Source organism: Psittacula echo, assembly GCF_963264785.1.
Source record: "Psittacula echo genome assembly, chromosome: 22".
Classification (NCBI taxonomy): Eukaryota; Metazoa; Chordata; class Aves; order Psittaciformes; family Psittacidae; genus Psittacula; species Psittacula echo.
In genome coordinates this window covers 6,869,382-6,885,674 of record NC_137758.1, presented here as the reverse complement: position 1 = coordinate 6,885,674, position 16,293 = coordinate 6,869,382, and the positions used below count along the sequence as shown (strand labels likewise).

Genomic DNA, 16,293 nt, shown 5'->3' with positions numbered 1-16,293 from the left:
AGACAAGCAGTGGCTTTGGAAACCTGGTCCCATGTGGGTGCTCTGGAGCTGTGTTTGCAGAAAGCACAGCAAGTACCTGAGACATCATCACTCAAGTGACCCCCCTGTCCCAGTCATGGGGCTGAGAAAAAAGTGGGGGATCCAGCTTGTGCCTGTGGGGATGTGCAGTGGTGCTGGTGGTGCTGAGCCTGTGCCCCTGGCACTGTCCTGGGGTCACATCTGCCCTCCTTTCCCCAGCGCCAGTGTGTGCAGTACGCACTGAAGGCTCGCCCGCTGCGATGCTACATCCCCAAGAACCCCTACCAGTACCAGATCTGGTACGTGGTCACCTCCTCCTACTTTGAGTACCTCATGTTCTTCCTGATTCTGCTCAACACCATCTGCCTAGGCATGCAGGTAAGGGGCACAGTGCTCACCATGGGTGGTGGAGGGGTGTCCACAACAGAAGACAGGTCAGCTACCTCCAAGAGAGCTTCTGAGAGGGAGATCTTTCCTACACAGCAAAGCTCATGGTGTGTGCTCAGCACCCTTGGGGCAAAGTGTGGCTGGTTGGACATGGGGAGCCCAGAGAAGGGGCTGCCTGGGGGAAATTTCCTTTCTGCTGAGCATTGATAAGCCATAGCCCTGGGAGGGGGTTCTTCATCCAGCACACACCTCTGAGCTCACAACAGAGGCCAGACCTGCTATAGGCTAACATGGCTCCTTCTGCCTTCTCAGCATTACAACCAATCTCCAGAAATGAACCATATCTCAGACATCCTCAATGTGGCCTTCACCATTCTCTTCACCCTGGAGATGATCCTCAAGCTCATGGCCTTTAAAGCCAAGGTAAGGGGAGAGCATGGTCCAGAGAGCAGAAGAGGGCCCCAGGCCAGGCCAGGGGGGATCCATTTACCCTGCATTTGACATCACTTAAGTACAAGCTCACCCAGGCCTCCAAATCCAGAGAACTCCTTGTGAGACTCTTGGGGACCCCATGCACAGGACCTGCTTTGGAAAGACTACTGTTTGTCAGGGCTACCCTTGCTAGCCACATGCAACCCAAGCCAGCCAGCCACTGTTCCCATCTTCAGGGTCATCTGTCATTGGTGTGGCCACCTTGATCTAGCCTCCTCATTTCCTACTATTGTTAAGACAGGCCCGAACAATTGCTTAGAGGGTACAATGTCTGACCACCATCCCTTTTCCTGGCTCTCACCGAGGTGCCAGAGGCCACTGGTGATCCTTTTGGTACTCCTAGGAACCAGCATCTCTCTCCTCCTTGATTTAACCCTTGGATGTTCACTCTTCTTCTCTGGCTCTTCCCTGACAGGGCTACTTTGGGGACCCCTGGAATGTCTTTGACTTCCTCATAGTGATTGGCAGCATCATTGATGTCATCCTCAATGAGATTGACGTAAGTGTTGGGCTCCTGCTCCTGCAGCATCACTGACAGCACCCACCTAAAGCTGTGCCCTGTGGCGAGTGCTCCTGTCCCTGACATCCTATGGAAAACAGTCTACTCACTCAGGACTGGACCATACACAGCAGGAAAAAGGGTTTCCCCAGCTCCCTGCACTCACAGGACACTGCTGTCCCATGCTGGGAGACGGTCAGGCACATCAAATTGCAAGGCTTTTCTGTGTGTCCCTTTATACAGGGATCCATCCATATACACATCCTGACTGTGTATGTGTGTATGTGTTTACTTTAGACACTCTTCCAGAGCTCTACACCATATAACCTGCGTGGCTGGGTGGCTGCAGGCAGTGGCTGTATGGGAAAGACTCTGCTGGGAGCATTTTCAGAGCAGTGCTGGGCAGTCAGTGTGCCACTGCCTTTCATAGCGCTGGGATATCCACCCCCCATGTCTGGCACTGAAAATATCCCTCTGCACCAGGAAGTCATGGGCTGTATTTAGCAGATGTGATGGTAACTCTAGAAGCAGCTGTAGGATGGGGTATGTTCTAGATTAACCCTCTCTAGTGACTTTGCATGCTGTCTCCTTGCAGGAACAGGGTTGTGTCTGGCAGCGCTGCTGCCACTGCCACCCCTGTGCAGAGTGACCTGCAGCCATTCTCTATGCTGGGGAGGAAAGGATGTTTAGGGGCCCTTGATGGCAGTCACCTTCTTCTCTGGAGGGTGCTCTAGGCCTCACAGAGCTGGGGTGAGCAAAACTATTCATTTTCCTCTCCCGTGACAGCAACACGTTCCTCTCTGCACAGTCCTGCATGCTGCTGCTACTGTCCTCCAGCCTCTGGGCTTCTCAGCCTGGATGAGCTCCCAGATCTCATGCCAGTGGCAGCAGCTTTTGTTTGTCACTAGGTCCTCTAAGACTCCATCCTCTGTCCCCCAGCACCTGTGACCTGGTTTCCCATTGTCTGTAGGGTATCATTTCCTAGTGTGCTACTTACTTCACCATCCTGTTGTCACTCAACAATTAAGTTCAAAGGGTGCTTTAGGCACCCTTAGGTGTCACTGAGCAAAGATTTTCAGTCCCTGCGGAACAAGAGACCAGGTCAGCTGGCAGATGCCAAAGTGCTGCTGTGCTTGGCCATGGGCCTGTGGGGATGCCAGGGACATAGGTCAAAGGCACCCAGAGGAATCCAGTGCCCTGGCTGGGCTGACAGGGACTGATGAGATACTTGCACTCCTCTGGCAGTGGCGGGACTGTGCAGGGAGGCCAGGCAGGATCTCGAGAACGGTCCTATATGGCCTGAGCTTCCCTGGCCTCCCCCAGGTCTGGGTGCTGGGGTCACTGAGAACACTGGTCTCCCTCCTAGTCTCCCAAGCTCTTCAGGGACCTCTGTCACAGGCAGATCTGCTCTGGCACCAAGTCTCATGCCCCAGTAACCATCTATGTGCCCTCCGGAGAGCAGAGCCCCTTGTGGCTGCCTCACCTTTCTTTCATGTACTTTTTTCTCCATCCAGCCTACATCTCTCCCAGTATCACCAGGTTTTCCCAGCCATCTGGTGATGTGTAGGGGGATTAGGAGGCAGGGGGCAACCTCCCTTACTAGTAATTCCTCCTCCCTGCTGAGAGGTGAGTGCAAGTTGGGTCTGTTACCTCTGGTCCCCAAGGGGCTGTTTGCAACCCTTGCATCTATCATAGCTCACCCAGCTGCTGGAGGCTGCAGGGGTGGTGGGTGACACCTTGCAGCAGCCAAGCCATTCCTGGTGGCACCTGGGCACGCACCTCTGGTTTGCAAAAGTCTGTCCTCTCATGTCTTTCCATTCTACCTCTCTTGTCCTCCCTCATGTCTCTCTGTGTGTGGCTGCCAGGGTGAAGTGGTGGGGAGCACTGTGCTGTCAGGGGTTCTCTGCTGGCCACCACAGCCAGATCCTCACAGCTCTTCAATCGCAGAATCATAGAATCAACCAGATTGGAAAAGACCTTTAAGATCATCAAGTCCAACCTTCAACCCAGGACTGCCAAGTCCACCATGATCATTGAGTTCCCCAAAGCCCAGGGGTACTGAGGTGTCTGAGGCAGGAGGTAGGTAGGGATGGGGGCCCCTCTGGCCATGCTACCCCAGGCTCTAAAGTGTAGGGAGCTGGCAGTGTCCATGCTCCTGGGTCACTCCTGCCATGCCTGCCCTGGAAGCTCAGCTCCTTCACAAGCGCCAACCCTCCCAATCTACCCAAAGCCTCCTGCAGTCACTTGATCTGGTTAGCTTGCCTTCATATCTCACCTGCAGCATCCATGGACCTGACCTGAGGAAGCACAATTACACAGTCCTGAGGTTTGGCCCAGATTTCCTGGCCCATACACCCCTGCCCCTGTGATGTGTATGTCACAGCAGGGGAGATGCAGTCAGGTACAGAAGTGTGTAAGTGCTTCGTGATCACTGTGTTTCCCTGGCATCCATCCACTGCCTCTGTCCTTCAAAAGTCACCTTGTCTGTGAGCCTGAGTGACGGTGGGTCTCTGTCTGTCCTTCCCCTATGTTCTTCCAGTTGTCCCCAGTTTCCATCCCACTCTTCTCTTTCTGTGTCTTCTTCTCCTTCTTCTGCAACCAGCCATCCCTTCCTCCCTCTCATTTCTGCATCACTTCTCCTGCTGACTCTCTTGTTCTCTTGACAGACTGTTCTTGCATCCAGTGGTGGATTGTACTGCCTCGGCGGAGGCTGCGATAGCATTGTAAATATCAGCTGCATGTGCTTGTAGTGTGCCCCTGTCCACCTCGCTGCCCATGATCCTGCCAATGTGCCTGTGACTGGTGTTTGCATGTGTCCTGCATGTCATTACGGCACACCAGACCCAGCTGCTCTCTCTAGGGTGGAGCTGTCCCCTTTCTGAGAGGGACGCGGGATGAGACACCCCACACAGACACTCCTTCCCATCCTGAGATGTGCCAGGCTCTTCCCCAGCCCTCCTGGCTCTATCTGCTGGCCTAGCAGCAACTCACCTCCCAGCACTGTGGTACCTGACCTGAACAGAGCATCTAACAAAGGTGTCTATGGGTGCTGAGGGGAGGACAGTTGACCTTGGTTTCTTTGACCATTGCCCTGTCTGTGTGAGGCCTGAAGGGATTTACGTGCATGAATGCAGCCTCTGACACTGTTAGCTGGATAAATGGTTAGAGCGGTGCCTATTGCACCATGCCTTCCCCAGGAGCTGCCTGTGTCCCGCAGGTGCTGGCCTTATGTGCTGGTGGCTGAGACCACCAGTGGGATGGGGGTACCTCCAGTTGGCCCATAGAAGCTTGGAAAATGGGGAGGGACTGGCAGCAAGGTCCCCTGTGCTGGAGCCTCTTCCCAAGGGTCGAGGACCATGGTGCTGGTGACTGCAGATGGAAAGCTTGCCTGCAGTGGGCACTGAGGGCATGGTGCACTGGAGCTTATGAGATGTTTCTGACCTCTGTGCTGGGCACTAAGAGAGCGAAAGGCAAAAAAAAGAGTGAGGAGAGGAGATGGTGTTTTCCAGTGCAGTCCTGGGAACTCAGAGATGCCAGACTGGGGAACATGGCTTCTGGGAGGGATGTTCACAGCTGGATTTTGTTGCCCTGAAATAGCTGGGAATAGGTAGGCTGGATGATGGGAGTGAGGGGAAATCAAGTAGCAGCTGAGGGGGCAGTGGGAGAGGCATCCCAAGCAGTGATGAAGTCAGGATAGACAGAGGCCTGACAGAGGCCAGGAAGGGCTGTTTATCGTTCCTGGTGGCAGAGGCTGGAGCTGAGGCTGTGCCATGCTGGAGCAACCAAGGGAGCAAGTAAGCAAACCCCAGAGTCCCAGGTGGTCCAAGACCAAACCTGTCCCTTTGAGCCCAGGAGCTCAGTTGTCCCCAGCCCTGGGACATGTCTTTTCACACTTCCAAGACAGTAGGCATCACTGCAGGTAGAGGTGACACTTGGCAGCACTCCTTCAAAGCCACCTTGCCTTCAATTGCTCTTTTGGTCCATAAAAGCCCAGCTGGGACATTCTCAAACCAACCTTTCTGTGTGTAAACACCCATCATTAGCCCTTCGTGTGCCTGATGCCTCACCTTACAAATAGAACCTGAGGTGGGAGCATCCCATATGACACATGCTGGGTGAGAGAGCCTGAAGTAAACTGGTCCTGTCTGGTGCGTGGTGAACAGCATAGCTCTCCCAGCATGCATTCCAGCATGCCTTTCTCCCTGCAGTGTCCCATCCCTCTCACTAAGGGGGTTGTTCTCATACCCATAACCAGGCATCTGGAACAGCCCAAGGGGTGGAGATCTGAGACCACAGGGCTGGGGAGATGAACTCCTTGGGAAGGCTGGTGGGAAAGTACGAGCACATCCCCTTTCAAGTCTGGTCCTCTGTTCAGACAAGGGCTGGTGCCTGGGGAACCTTGTAACCCTTTCTCCAGGACCTGGACCCCTCCTTGTCTGCCTGGAGGCCTCAGCACCCGCTGCCCTCTTGGTGTTGTGCTCTGCATGCAGGACTCCAACGATGACTCCCGCGTCTCTATCACTTTCTTCCGTCTGTTTCGGGTGATGCGGCTGGTGAAGCTGCTGAGCCGGGGAGAAGGTGTCAGGACCCTCCTCTGGACCTTCATCAAGTCCTTCCAGGTATGTAAGGAGCAGTGCTCCCCTCCCATACAAGCACATGCCAGGGCTGGCAGCAAGCTCTGTGATCCACATGCTAACTGGGTGAGCAGTCTGTCCTCACCAGGCAGAGGAGGAAAGCTCCAGAGCTGGCAGGAGTACTGAGCCTCAGACTGGACCAGGGGCTTTGTGCTCTGTAGGAGAACATGGCCCGTATGGGTGGGAAGATGCAGGGGATCTCCCTGACATCACCATGTGTCAGAGCAAGCAGGCAGGGCCTGCCTGGGCCCATCAGCCTTTGTCCCATCAAGGACCGGCTCTGCACCCAGTGGGTAGCCCTGGGATATGCTGCAGCTTTTCAGCACACAGCCCCTGAGCCTGGGCAGCTCCCTCAGCCCTAGGCATCCCTGGGTTGTGCTTAGTTTTCATCCCAGCTGCAGAGGCATGGTTCTCCTTTGGGCATAAGCCTCCAATGCATGAGAACTGGAGAATGGGGCTAGTGGGAGGGCGGTTAGAGGAACAGGGAACAAGTAAGCTGTTCCCTCCCCACATAGAGAGGCCTGGATTCTGGCCTCATGCAGTAGCTCCAGACCCTACCTCTGGTCTGTGGGTTGTCTTGATGCTGGGCTGATGTCTTATGTGAGCTGTGGTCCTTTTGTCACAGGCTCTGCCCTACGTAGCCCTGCTGATTGTGATGCTTTTTTTCATTTACGCTGTGATCGGGATGCAGGTGAGAGCACAGGGGTGGGATTTGCTGTTGAACAGATGCCCTGAACCTGGTGGCATCTGGGGAGGTGGGATGGAGAGGGATTAGGTCCTCTACCAGGCACCCCCTGGGACTTTGTACATGATGAGATCATTTCGCCCTGGTCTGCAAGGATGCTTACAGTCCCAGCAGCCTCATCCCATCCCCAGGGTGCAAATAGGGCAACTGAGCCATACAGCAAATGGCACTTCTGGAGTCAAGGCACAACCTAGACACAGTCACCAGGGCTTGTACCTGGTTCATAAGACTTTGTCTCTTTGGCCCAGATGATGTGCAGCACAGACAGGGGCGTTTTCAGCATAGGCAGGAATGTCCAAGGAGCCCCAGAGCACCCACACCCTGGTCTCAGTCTCTTTTGGGCATACCCAAAGCCTAGTAAACAGGAGGAAGAAGAGCTCAGGGCTACGCTGGAGGGTGGTCAATGCCTGAGAAAGGGTACTGGGGACCTGACAGTGTGATTTACAGATGTTTGGGAAGATTGCCATGGTGGACGGGACCCAGATCAACCGAAACAACAACTTCCAAACCTTCCCGCAGGCTGTTCTGCTGCTCTTCAGGTCAGTCTTGGCTTGGTGAGCAAGCAGCTCCACAGGCACAGAGTCAGCATGGGAGCCCACCAGCTCAGAGTGAGGGAGACCAGCACGGCCATAGCTGATTTCTTTCCTGCCCTACAGAAAAATCCCTTGCAGCAGTGGCAGCATTTCAGGAGTGGCTCTTGGTTTGCTTGGTGTGGCTGAACTGCAGCAGAAGGGCACTTTAGGGTTTCTATTCTGAATGCTTCCTTCTCAGACTGGATTTTAATTCATAGAATCATAGAATAGTTTGGGTTGGAAAGGAGCTTAAGATCATCCAGTTCCAACCCCCCTGCCATGGGCAGGGACACACTCACACTAGGCCATGTCACCCAAAGCTCTGTCCAGCCTGACCTTGAACACTGCCAGGGATGGGGCAGCCACCACTTCTCTGGGCACCTTGTGCCACTGCCTCACCACCCTCATAGTAAAGAACTTCTTTAGATCTAACCTGAACTTCGCCTGCTTAAGTTTAAACCCATCACTCCTTGTCCTATTAATTTGTGAATTGTGAGGAAACTCAAGAGGAAGCAAGGGCTCAGCCCAAGGCTTTCCTTGACTCCAAACACTTTGGAGCTCATTCTGGAGCTTCTAAAAGCAGACTCCCCACAGTAGCACAGCAAGCCCAGAATCCTCACTGCTCCTTTCCCAGTGGTTCTCTGTTCCCCCCTGTGCTGAGATGGCCGCAGCTCACCCTGTGTGCCCAGCTCCTGCCCAGGGCAGTCAGAGACCAGCGTGCATCCCCTCTGCTCAGGTGTGCCACTGGTGAGGCCTGGCAGGAGATCCTGCTGGACTGCAGCTACGGCAAGCTCTGTGACCCTGAGTCAGACTTCAACGAGGGCGAGGAGTACACCTGTGGCACCGGCTTTGCCTACTTCTACTTCATCAGCTTCTACATGCTCTGTGCCTTCCTGGTATGTGACCTCCCGTAGGGCTTCCTTCTGCATCCCCATCCTGGCCCTGAGCAGCCCCTGGTGTTGAGTTAACCTTGCATCTCACTGGGCTGAGCCCACAGCACCCTCTTCCTAGGAGCATCATAGAATCATGGAATGGTTTAGGTTGGAAGGGACCTTAAAGCTCCTCCAGCTCCAACCCCTGCCATGGCAGGGACACCTTCCACTGGAGCAGCTTGCTCCAAGCCCCTGTGTCCAACCTGGCCTTGAACACTGCCAGGGATGGGGCAGCCACAGCTTCTCTGGGCACCCTGTGCCAGCGCCTCAGCACCCTCACAGGGAAGAACTTCTTCGTGATATCTAGCCCGAACAGATCATCCCCAGCCCATCTCCCAGCCATGCTGTAAAGCCAGCACCACACTTCTGTGAGACCCAGGATCTCCCATTGCTTTCTTCCCACAACCCGCCTGTGCTGCCATCCACATGTGTCTGTGTTGGCTCTTGCAAGGGCAGAGAGGGAAGATGTGCCCTGTGCCTTTATCTCCTTGGGTGGGAGGCCCATCCCTGCATGGGGTGACCCACAGCACCGCCTGGCTTCAGGGGATCCCAAACCCCTTCTCCCAAACATTTATGCCTGTGTTTTCCCATGGCTCTGCCCAGAGTGCTTGGCTCTGTCCTAACCTGCATCTTTTACATTCCTCAGATCATTAACCTCTTTGTGGCTGTCATCATGGACAACTTTGACTACCTCACACGTGACTGGTCCATTCTTGGGCCCCATCACCTGGATGAGTTCAAACGGATCTGGGCTGAGTACGACCCCGAGGCCAAGTAAGTGACAGGGGATGAGTGGCATGGAGGGTTTCTCCTGGGGTGCAATGCCCTGGGACACAGATGGCAGTGTGAGCTGTGGCACTCCAAGAGTTATATCCCACCATCTCAGAGGTAGATGTAGACTTGCCAGCATATTCCAGGGCTGATACAAACCATCAGGATGTTTGGAGACACAAGACTTCCTGTTCTCTCTTCAGCCCTGCTGATGCTGCAAACTTTTATCATGCCACTGGACACCCTTATCTGCTGCCTGGTGCAGTGGGGAAGTGTAGGGATTACTACAATAGGTAAGGGAAGTGTAGGGATTTGCCCACTGCAAGACCATGGACCAGGCCACAAGGGTTGAACCCATGAGCCTCTGCCTGAACCACTGACCCTGTGTCTGCCTCTACACTGCTGATGTAGTTTGTTGCCTCTGCAGGGGCAGAATCAAACACCTGGATGTGGTGACTCTGCTGAGACGTATCCAGCCTCCCCTGGGCTTTGGGAAGTTCTGTCCACACCGTGTAGCGTGTAAGGTAAGAGCCAAGGAGGTGGTGGGGTGTGAGGGCACAGGGGCACCTTCCCCAACCTGTCTGCATCCTCCCCAAGGAGCTGAGGGTGCCAGTCCAGCCAGCTTCCCAGTGCCATGGTTTATACACATGTTCTAACCTCTCATGTTGACTGGAGAAGTGTATTCTGGGGTCAAGGAGAGGTGCTGTCAACAGGCATAGGCTCCTGAAGATAAGGACTTGCCTGTGTTCACCCCCAGATCAAGGGGCATGGCAGTGGGCTGGTCGCTGCCCAACCTGGAGCCCTCAGTTCAGGGGGACTCTCAAGCCATGCTGGGGTGTCCCACAACTCCATCTGGTACAGGAGGACAGTGCTGGGCCCGAGTACCCAGCCGTGTCAACTGGACTGTGGAAGTTTGTTTCCAAGCACTGATAGCACTGAGGGAGCTGGAAACACTGGCTCTGTAGGAGCCATGAGTTCGCTTTTCCCAGCTCATTCTGCACAAATCCAGAGCCTGTGTGAGTTTCAAGTGTAACCCACATGGGCAGGGCCTCAGGCACTGCTGTAAACCAGGAGGGATCCCCAGATCCCTCACAACAGACTGGGGTGCTGTTTGGGTGGTGGAGCGCAATGCAGAATGACTCCCATCTCCCTGAGAGCAATGCCGGGTCTCTTGCTGACTGGTTGTTTAGAAAAGGAGGTTCAGGGGAGACCTTATCACTCTTTGCAACTACCTGAAAGGAGGTTGTAGTGAAGTGGGGGCCAGTCTCTTTTCAGTAGCAAGTGATAGGATGTGAGGAAACAGCCTCAGATTGCACCAGGGGAGGTTTAGACTGGGTAGCAGGAAAAATTTCTTCACTGAAAGTGTTGTCTAGCATTGAAACAGGCTACTCAGGGCAGTGGTGGAGTCACCATCCCTGAAGGTATTTAAAAGACATGTAGACGAGGCCCTTAGAGACATGGTTTAGTGGTGGCCTTGGCAGTGCTGGGTAAATGGTTAGACTCAATGAACTTAAAGGTCTTTTCCAACCTAGACAATTCAACGATTTTGTGATTTCCTCCCGTGGCAGCGGTGGGTTATTTCCACAGATGTGCCCTGGCTCACCCCTCGCCTTGGTTTGGTTTAGCTGCCTGGTTTGAGTGAGTGGTGTTGGTCTTGCAGAGCCCCACTGGGCAGGGAGGGTAGGGCTGGGAAGGCTCCTTGGGCAGCAGCTCGGTGCCCGAAGAAGAGCATTTACTGGGTAACGTGGCTGCCCTGTGGCCAGGCCAGTCTGTGTGCCTGCAGGGACCTGCCAGCCTCATGCTCTGCTGCTTGGGGTCACAGTTGTTGGTTTGCTGTGCAGCGTCTGGTGTGCATGAACATGCCCCTCAACAGCGATGGCACTGTCACCTTCAATGCAACTCTCTTTGCACTGGTGAGGACAGCCCTCAAGATCAAGACAGAAGGTAAGTGATGCTCCTCTCTGCCTCTACAGCCTGACTGGGGGGACCCTCTCCTTGTGCTGCAAGGTGCTGATTACACATCATTCCCCACTCCATCTGGGGATCTTGGAGCACTTACCCATGGGGCTTAGACCTCTGGTGCAACCCTTGGCTTCATGTTCGTTATCTCACTGGGCTAGAGACCATGGTCACATGCATGGGGCTACTCAGACAAGGCTTGGAGCATATTACTAGTTGCAGCCCTGAAGAGTGAACCAATTCCACAGCTCAGAAGTAGTTCTGACCCCATTCCTGTCTCTGCCACAGCTACTGTGTGTAGTCTGACCTCCCCCTGCCCCTGGCATAGCACCACCCATCCAGTTGTGCATTTCTCCATGTATTTAGAATCTCAAATTGAAATCTATGAATTCCTGAGTTTAGCTCTGCTGGGGATGAGTTGTTTTCACTCTCTTCCTTGCCAGCAACATGGTTTGCAAAGCCCTGCTTTGGGAAGATGCTACAACAGCTTGTTTCCATGCCTGTGGGTTAGGCAGTACCACACAAGCAGCTCTATGGATGGGCTAACAGCTCTGGCAGGAGGTCAGGTTGGGCAGCAGTGGGGTTGGAGTCCTCCAGCAGCATGGCATGGGGTCACAACATTTCGCCATAGCTGGAGTGGGGAACGTGGCCTCCAGCACAGTGATGGCAGCTCTGGAAGGACCACGTGAGATCCCAGAGCATGCATGGGGACAGAGTGGAATTGCAGGTGAACAGGAATGGTAAACCCTGTGTAAACACCAAAGGGGAGGTTGAAATCTGTTGTTGATCACCAGAACAGAGACAGCGACACTGATGTTCTACCCATTTGCTAGGTGTGACTCTATAGTTAAAGTCTTTCTGCTAAAACCAAAGCCTTATTCTTACAAAGCTAATTCTTGTTGGGTGGGGAGGCTGGAGAGGAGCTGTCGCACCCTGGAGAGTCTGGCCAGGTTTTCCCATCCTTTGTCTTCACTCACAGGTAACTTCGAGCAGGCCAACGAGGAGCTCAGAGCCATTATCAAAAAGATCTGGAAGCGAACCAGTATGAAGCTCTTGGACCAGGTTATCCCACCTATTGGAGGTGTGTCACCTGGTGGTACTTCCCAGAGAGGCAGAACAGCACTTGGCTGAGATCTCAGCTGCTCTGACAAGTCAGGGCCTTGTGATAGGCAGTATCCTCATGTTGGTTTCCTCCCCTCCAGATGATGAGGTGACAGTGGGCAAATTCTATGCTACTTTCCTCATCCAAGAGCATTTCAGGAAGTTCATGAAGCGCCAGGAGGAGTATTATGGGTACCGGCCCAAGAAGAACCCTGTGGAGATCCAGGTTGGTAGCATTAAGGTGGTGTTGAAGGGGTGACAGGCAGCATATGAAAGGGAGCTCTGGGGAAGCTTCCCCCAGGGAAGAGGCTTCCCCCAGCTCAGGAAAGTCCAGGGTGACTTGTAAGAGCTGCAATGAACATAAGGACTTCTGGAAATGAGGTGGCCCCACGTGAACCAGTGCTGAACTGGCCATGAGCACTGAGGGTTACCTGAGTCTCCAGGGTGCAGGTGACTCCAGAAACGAAGGAGATTTTGACTCCCTGTCCTGCTGACTTCGGCTGCAGAGAGGGCTCAGCAGATGCCTTACTAAGACCTGGAAACCCCCGCCACAGACCAGTGTCTGGCTGAATGCTGCTCATCCAGGCCCTTCTCCACCTGCTCTTCTCCATTCCAGGACCATCTCCCTTTCCCCATCTTAGCAGTGTCATGGATAGTTCTGTGTGCCTGGTGCTTTCTATACCATGTCTCATTGTCTAGTGCTACATCAGGTGGAGAGGGGTTGACCAGGACCACTGCAGTCAGAGAAGCCTGCACAGTAGACCTGAAGGATGCTGTCAGGGTGGGATGGGATGTCCCTGGCTTCTCCTAACCCTACAGGGAGGAACTCACTTGTAGAGATAAAATACCAAAAGTGCAAGGCAAGGAAAAGAGCCAGGCCCCAGATCAGGTATCCCCAGATAAGGGTCAAAGCCACAGCTATTCATATACATATATATATATATATATATCACCAGTGCAACCCTTCATCAGGCTGCTCATAGCTGTGGGACAGCATTAGTCTGGAAGTTCTTTCACCAAGCACAGAGCCAGGCAGTTGCAGGGCCACCGATGGCCTGTCCCTGGTAGGAGACCATAGCTTACCAGGTGAGCATGATCCATCATGTCTCCCTCTCCAAAGCCCGAAGTGAGAGGGCTGGTGGGACCCTCATCCAGCCACATCCAGCCATGCCTTCTTTTGTCCCCACCAGGCTGGGCTGAGGAGCATTGAAGAAGAAGCTGCTCCTGAAATCCGTCGGGCCATTTCTGGGGACCTGACTGCTGAAGAGGAGCTAGAAAGAGCAATGGTGGAAGCTGCCATGGAGGAAGGGATATACAGGGTGAGTACAGCCCTCAGGTCCCATCCAACTCGCTTTTTGGATGTGTTGGTGGTGGGTCAGTACAGCTACCAGCAGCTGGAGGACAGTCCGCAGAGGTGAACCTCACCATGAAAGTCAGTGTGGACTACAAGGATGGATCTGCACTTCTGTCTCCCTGAATATCTTGGTTGATTCATCCTGAGCAACCTGCTCCCTGCCTCAGTTTCCCCTCTCTAAAAGGACCCTGCAGGGCTGTGCTGAATATTTACCCATGGTGTGGAAGGCCCCATTCATGCCTTCTCACAGGCCAATGCAGGACACCTCAGGTGTCATCAGCACCAAAGCAGAAGCAGTTGCACTTTCCATTCCCTGGAAGCCTTTGGGACAGGTTGGGCAGCTGTGGTGTTGCACCTTCTTCTGTCCAGAGGCGCCACTGACTCTGGCTGTCCCCTGGAGGTGGCAGGATTTGTCATGCACAGGGCTGGCTCTCATCCCCGTGCTGCTGATGACCATCACCTCTCAGAGCCTCAGTTTCACCCCTGGGCAGTGAGGCTTTGGAAACTGTGCACTCTTCAAGGCCCGAGCAGAAAGATGGGCAAAGAGGCTGCTGTTTCCACAGGCATTCCCAAAAGTCTCCTCCCGTGGGAATGGCCCAAAGCTCCAGGCCTCCCCTGATGCCCTCCCTGTTGCTTGCAGAGAACTGGTGGCTTGTTTGGCCAAGTTGACAGCTTCCTGGAGCCCAGCAGCCCCCTGCAGCCACAGGTGGCCAGCCAGAGGCCCCTGCAGTTCACAGAGGTGGGCAGCGAGGACCTCGATTCCCCTGTGTTCCTTGATGACTTCCCTCAGGAAGGCAACACCAATGTCAACAACGCCAACAGGAACAACTGGCTGGAGGGGTAAGGGCTGGGGAGCCTCGTGTGGGCAGAGCTGGGCTGTGCCTGGCAGTTCCCAGAGGGGCTGTGCTCAGTGTTGGTCTTGCCCAGGGTTCTTCATGGATGGGTAAGGTCTGGAGAAGTTTCTGAGTTGCAGACTGGGGGAGGAATTAACTGCTGGCCATGGAAGTGGCTCCATGGACACAGCAGTTTTGTGCTCACAGCCCTTGGGGTGTGAGCCAGGGTCCAGGCAAGAGGACAGGAAGAGCAGGCACCCTTTGCTAGGTCCTGTACCCCAGCCTGGCACACCTAGAGGTGTCACCAGAACATACAGGGTAGCTCCAGGGCTGGTGGGTAGCTCTGCATGTCAGCATGTGTGACTTCCTATGTACCCTTGTCCTTCCCATCACGCCGTGTTGGTGCCATGAGGATCCAGGTGGACAGCAGGGCTCCAAGGATCATAGAAATGACCCTTCCCACCAATCTCTGAGTGCCAAAGCCCAGGTAGGGGCCACCAGCACCAGCCTGGTCACAGGTACAAGGGACAGGGGTTATCCTTCTTGGAATCTCTACATGGTTCATCTGTCCCAGATGCCCCCACAGCTGCATTTCCCAGGGTGGAGAAGGTGGGGAGAGCTGCACCCCAGGTTGGAGCTGGGGTTGGTACATGGTCCCTGCTCAGGCTGACCCACTTGCTGCCGTTGCCAGGATGGAGTACGAGGATGAGGTGCAGAGGAGGACAGTGCCAGCAGCACCCAAGCATCCAGTGTGGGGTGAGTTTCATCATCGTTCCTCTTCTGGGGGATCTGGACTAGCCCAAGGGCCAGGGTAGGGGATGATGGCAGCAGACCCCAGCAACTTGGAGGTTAGCTGAGAGGCCCAAGCACAGCAAGACCTCTCTGGGGAGCTCCATGAGACCCTCCTTCCACCTTTCCACTCTCCAGGGTGACAGAACATGGATCTTGGGCTGGGGAAGGACTGGCCACCTGTGGGCAGGGGAAGGACTGGCCACCTCTGGGCAGTAGGGCCACAAGATTGTCTTCATTTCCACGAACAGGGACTTCTCCTTCCCAACCATGAGGGGCTAGCAAAGGGCAGCGGGCAGGCGCTGGGACTTCAATTCGTCCTAAACTTCTAAACCCCTTAGTTACTACATTCCCAGCTCTGGGTGGCAGTGTTATCCTTGTTCTTGTGCCCATCTGATATCCCCTCCTTTCTCTCTCCCAGAGTGCAGCCACCCCTCACCCATGGAAAAGCTGCAGAGGAGACCAAGCAGGAGGCGAGGAGAGGCCGCCTCTGGGAGTCACCCATCATCAGGCCTGCACTTTCTCCCCCAGGAGGTAAAGAGGACAATGTATATCCAGAGACAGCAATGGGGACATGGATGAACGTCCCTCCTTTCCTGGGAAAGGCTGTCACAGACACGCTGGGGAGGAGCCGCTCTCTAGGGCTCCCCACCATGAAACCAGCTTTGCTGGAGCCTTCCTTTCTCACTAGCATTGGGAAGGAGCTGGGCCCCCACCACAGGGTGCTCATCCAAGCAGGGACAGCTTAAAGCAGCATCTCTTGGCTGCTCCAGAGCCAGGGAGTAAAAGGGGGTGCATCAGGTTTGCTCCCACACTGCCCTGGCTGCCCTTGGCTGATATGGGAGTGTGTGTCCGGGCTGGGGACAATACCTACAGCCTCTGCATGAACATGAGAGAGATCTTCCATGGGCATTGCCCAAGCCCAGGCTGCAGCTGTTTGCTCCTCTCACCCAGCACCCTGGAGAGGATGGCACAGCAACAGGAGCAGCGTCCAGCTCAGAGCACCAGTGGGGTGAAAGCAGTGACCCGAGTGCATCCTCCACCCCAGCCATCACCTTCCTCATTCAAGAGGTAAGGCAGGGGCAGTGGGAAAGGCAGGGATGAAAGGGGCTGCCAGGGCTGCCATACTCATGCCAAGCTGGGAGGTTGCAGGAGCAAAGCTTAGCTATGAGGGCAAGCACAGAGGGCAGCGAGCACAGAGGGCAGC

At 54.6% G+C, this 16,293-nt stretch overlaps 1 protein-coding gene across 1 annotated transcript in view; it reads left to right on the top strand.

Annotated features, from left to right (window-relative positions):
* Nucleotides 1-16,293, top strand: part of CACNA1S (calcium voltage-gated channel subunit alpha1 S) — a gene marked incomplete at both ends in the record, with an annotated part of 40,755 nt that overhangs the window by 24,110 nt on the left and 352 nt on the right. The window contains 18 exons of the mRNA XM_080633061.1: nt 238-396; nt 718-828; nt 1,313-1,396; nt 4,063-4,119; nt 5,887-6,015; nt 6,656-6,721; nt 7,223-7,314; nt 8,084-8,243; nt 8,926-9,053; nt 9,478-9,574; nt 10,892-10,994; nt 11,989-12,090; nt 12,212-12,336; nt 13,301-13,429; nt 14,105-14,304; nt 14,989-15,053; nt 15,508-15,620; nt 16,041-16,157. Coding sequence (XP_080489187.1) covers nt 238-396; nt 718-828; nt 1,313-1,396; nt 4,063-4,119; nt 5,887-6,015; nt 6,656-6,721; nt 7,223-7,314; nt 8,084-8,243; nt 8,926-9,053; nt 9,478-9,574; nt 10,892-10,994; nt 11,989-12,090; nt 12,212-12,336; nt 13,301-13,429; nt 14,105-14,304; nt 14,989-15,053; nt 15,508-15,620; nt 16,041-16,157 — 2,037 coding nt within the window. The remainder of the gene's footprint in view (nt 1-237; nt 397-717; nt 829-1,312; nt 1,397-4,062; nt 4,120-5,886; nt 6,016-6,655; nt 6,722-7,222; nt 7,315-8,083; nt 8,244-8,925; nt 9,054-9,477; nt 9,575-10,891; nt 10,995-11,988; nt 12,091-12,211; nt 12,337-13,300; nt 13,430-14,104; nt 14,305-14,988; nt 15,054-15,507; nt 15,621-16,040; nt 16,158-16,293) is intronic.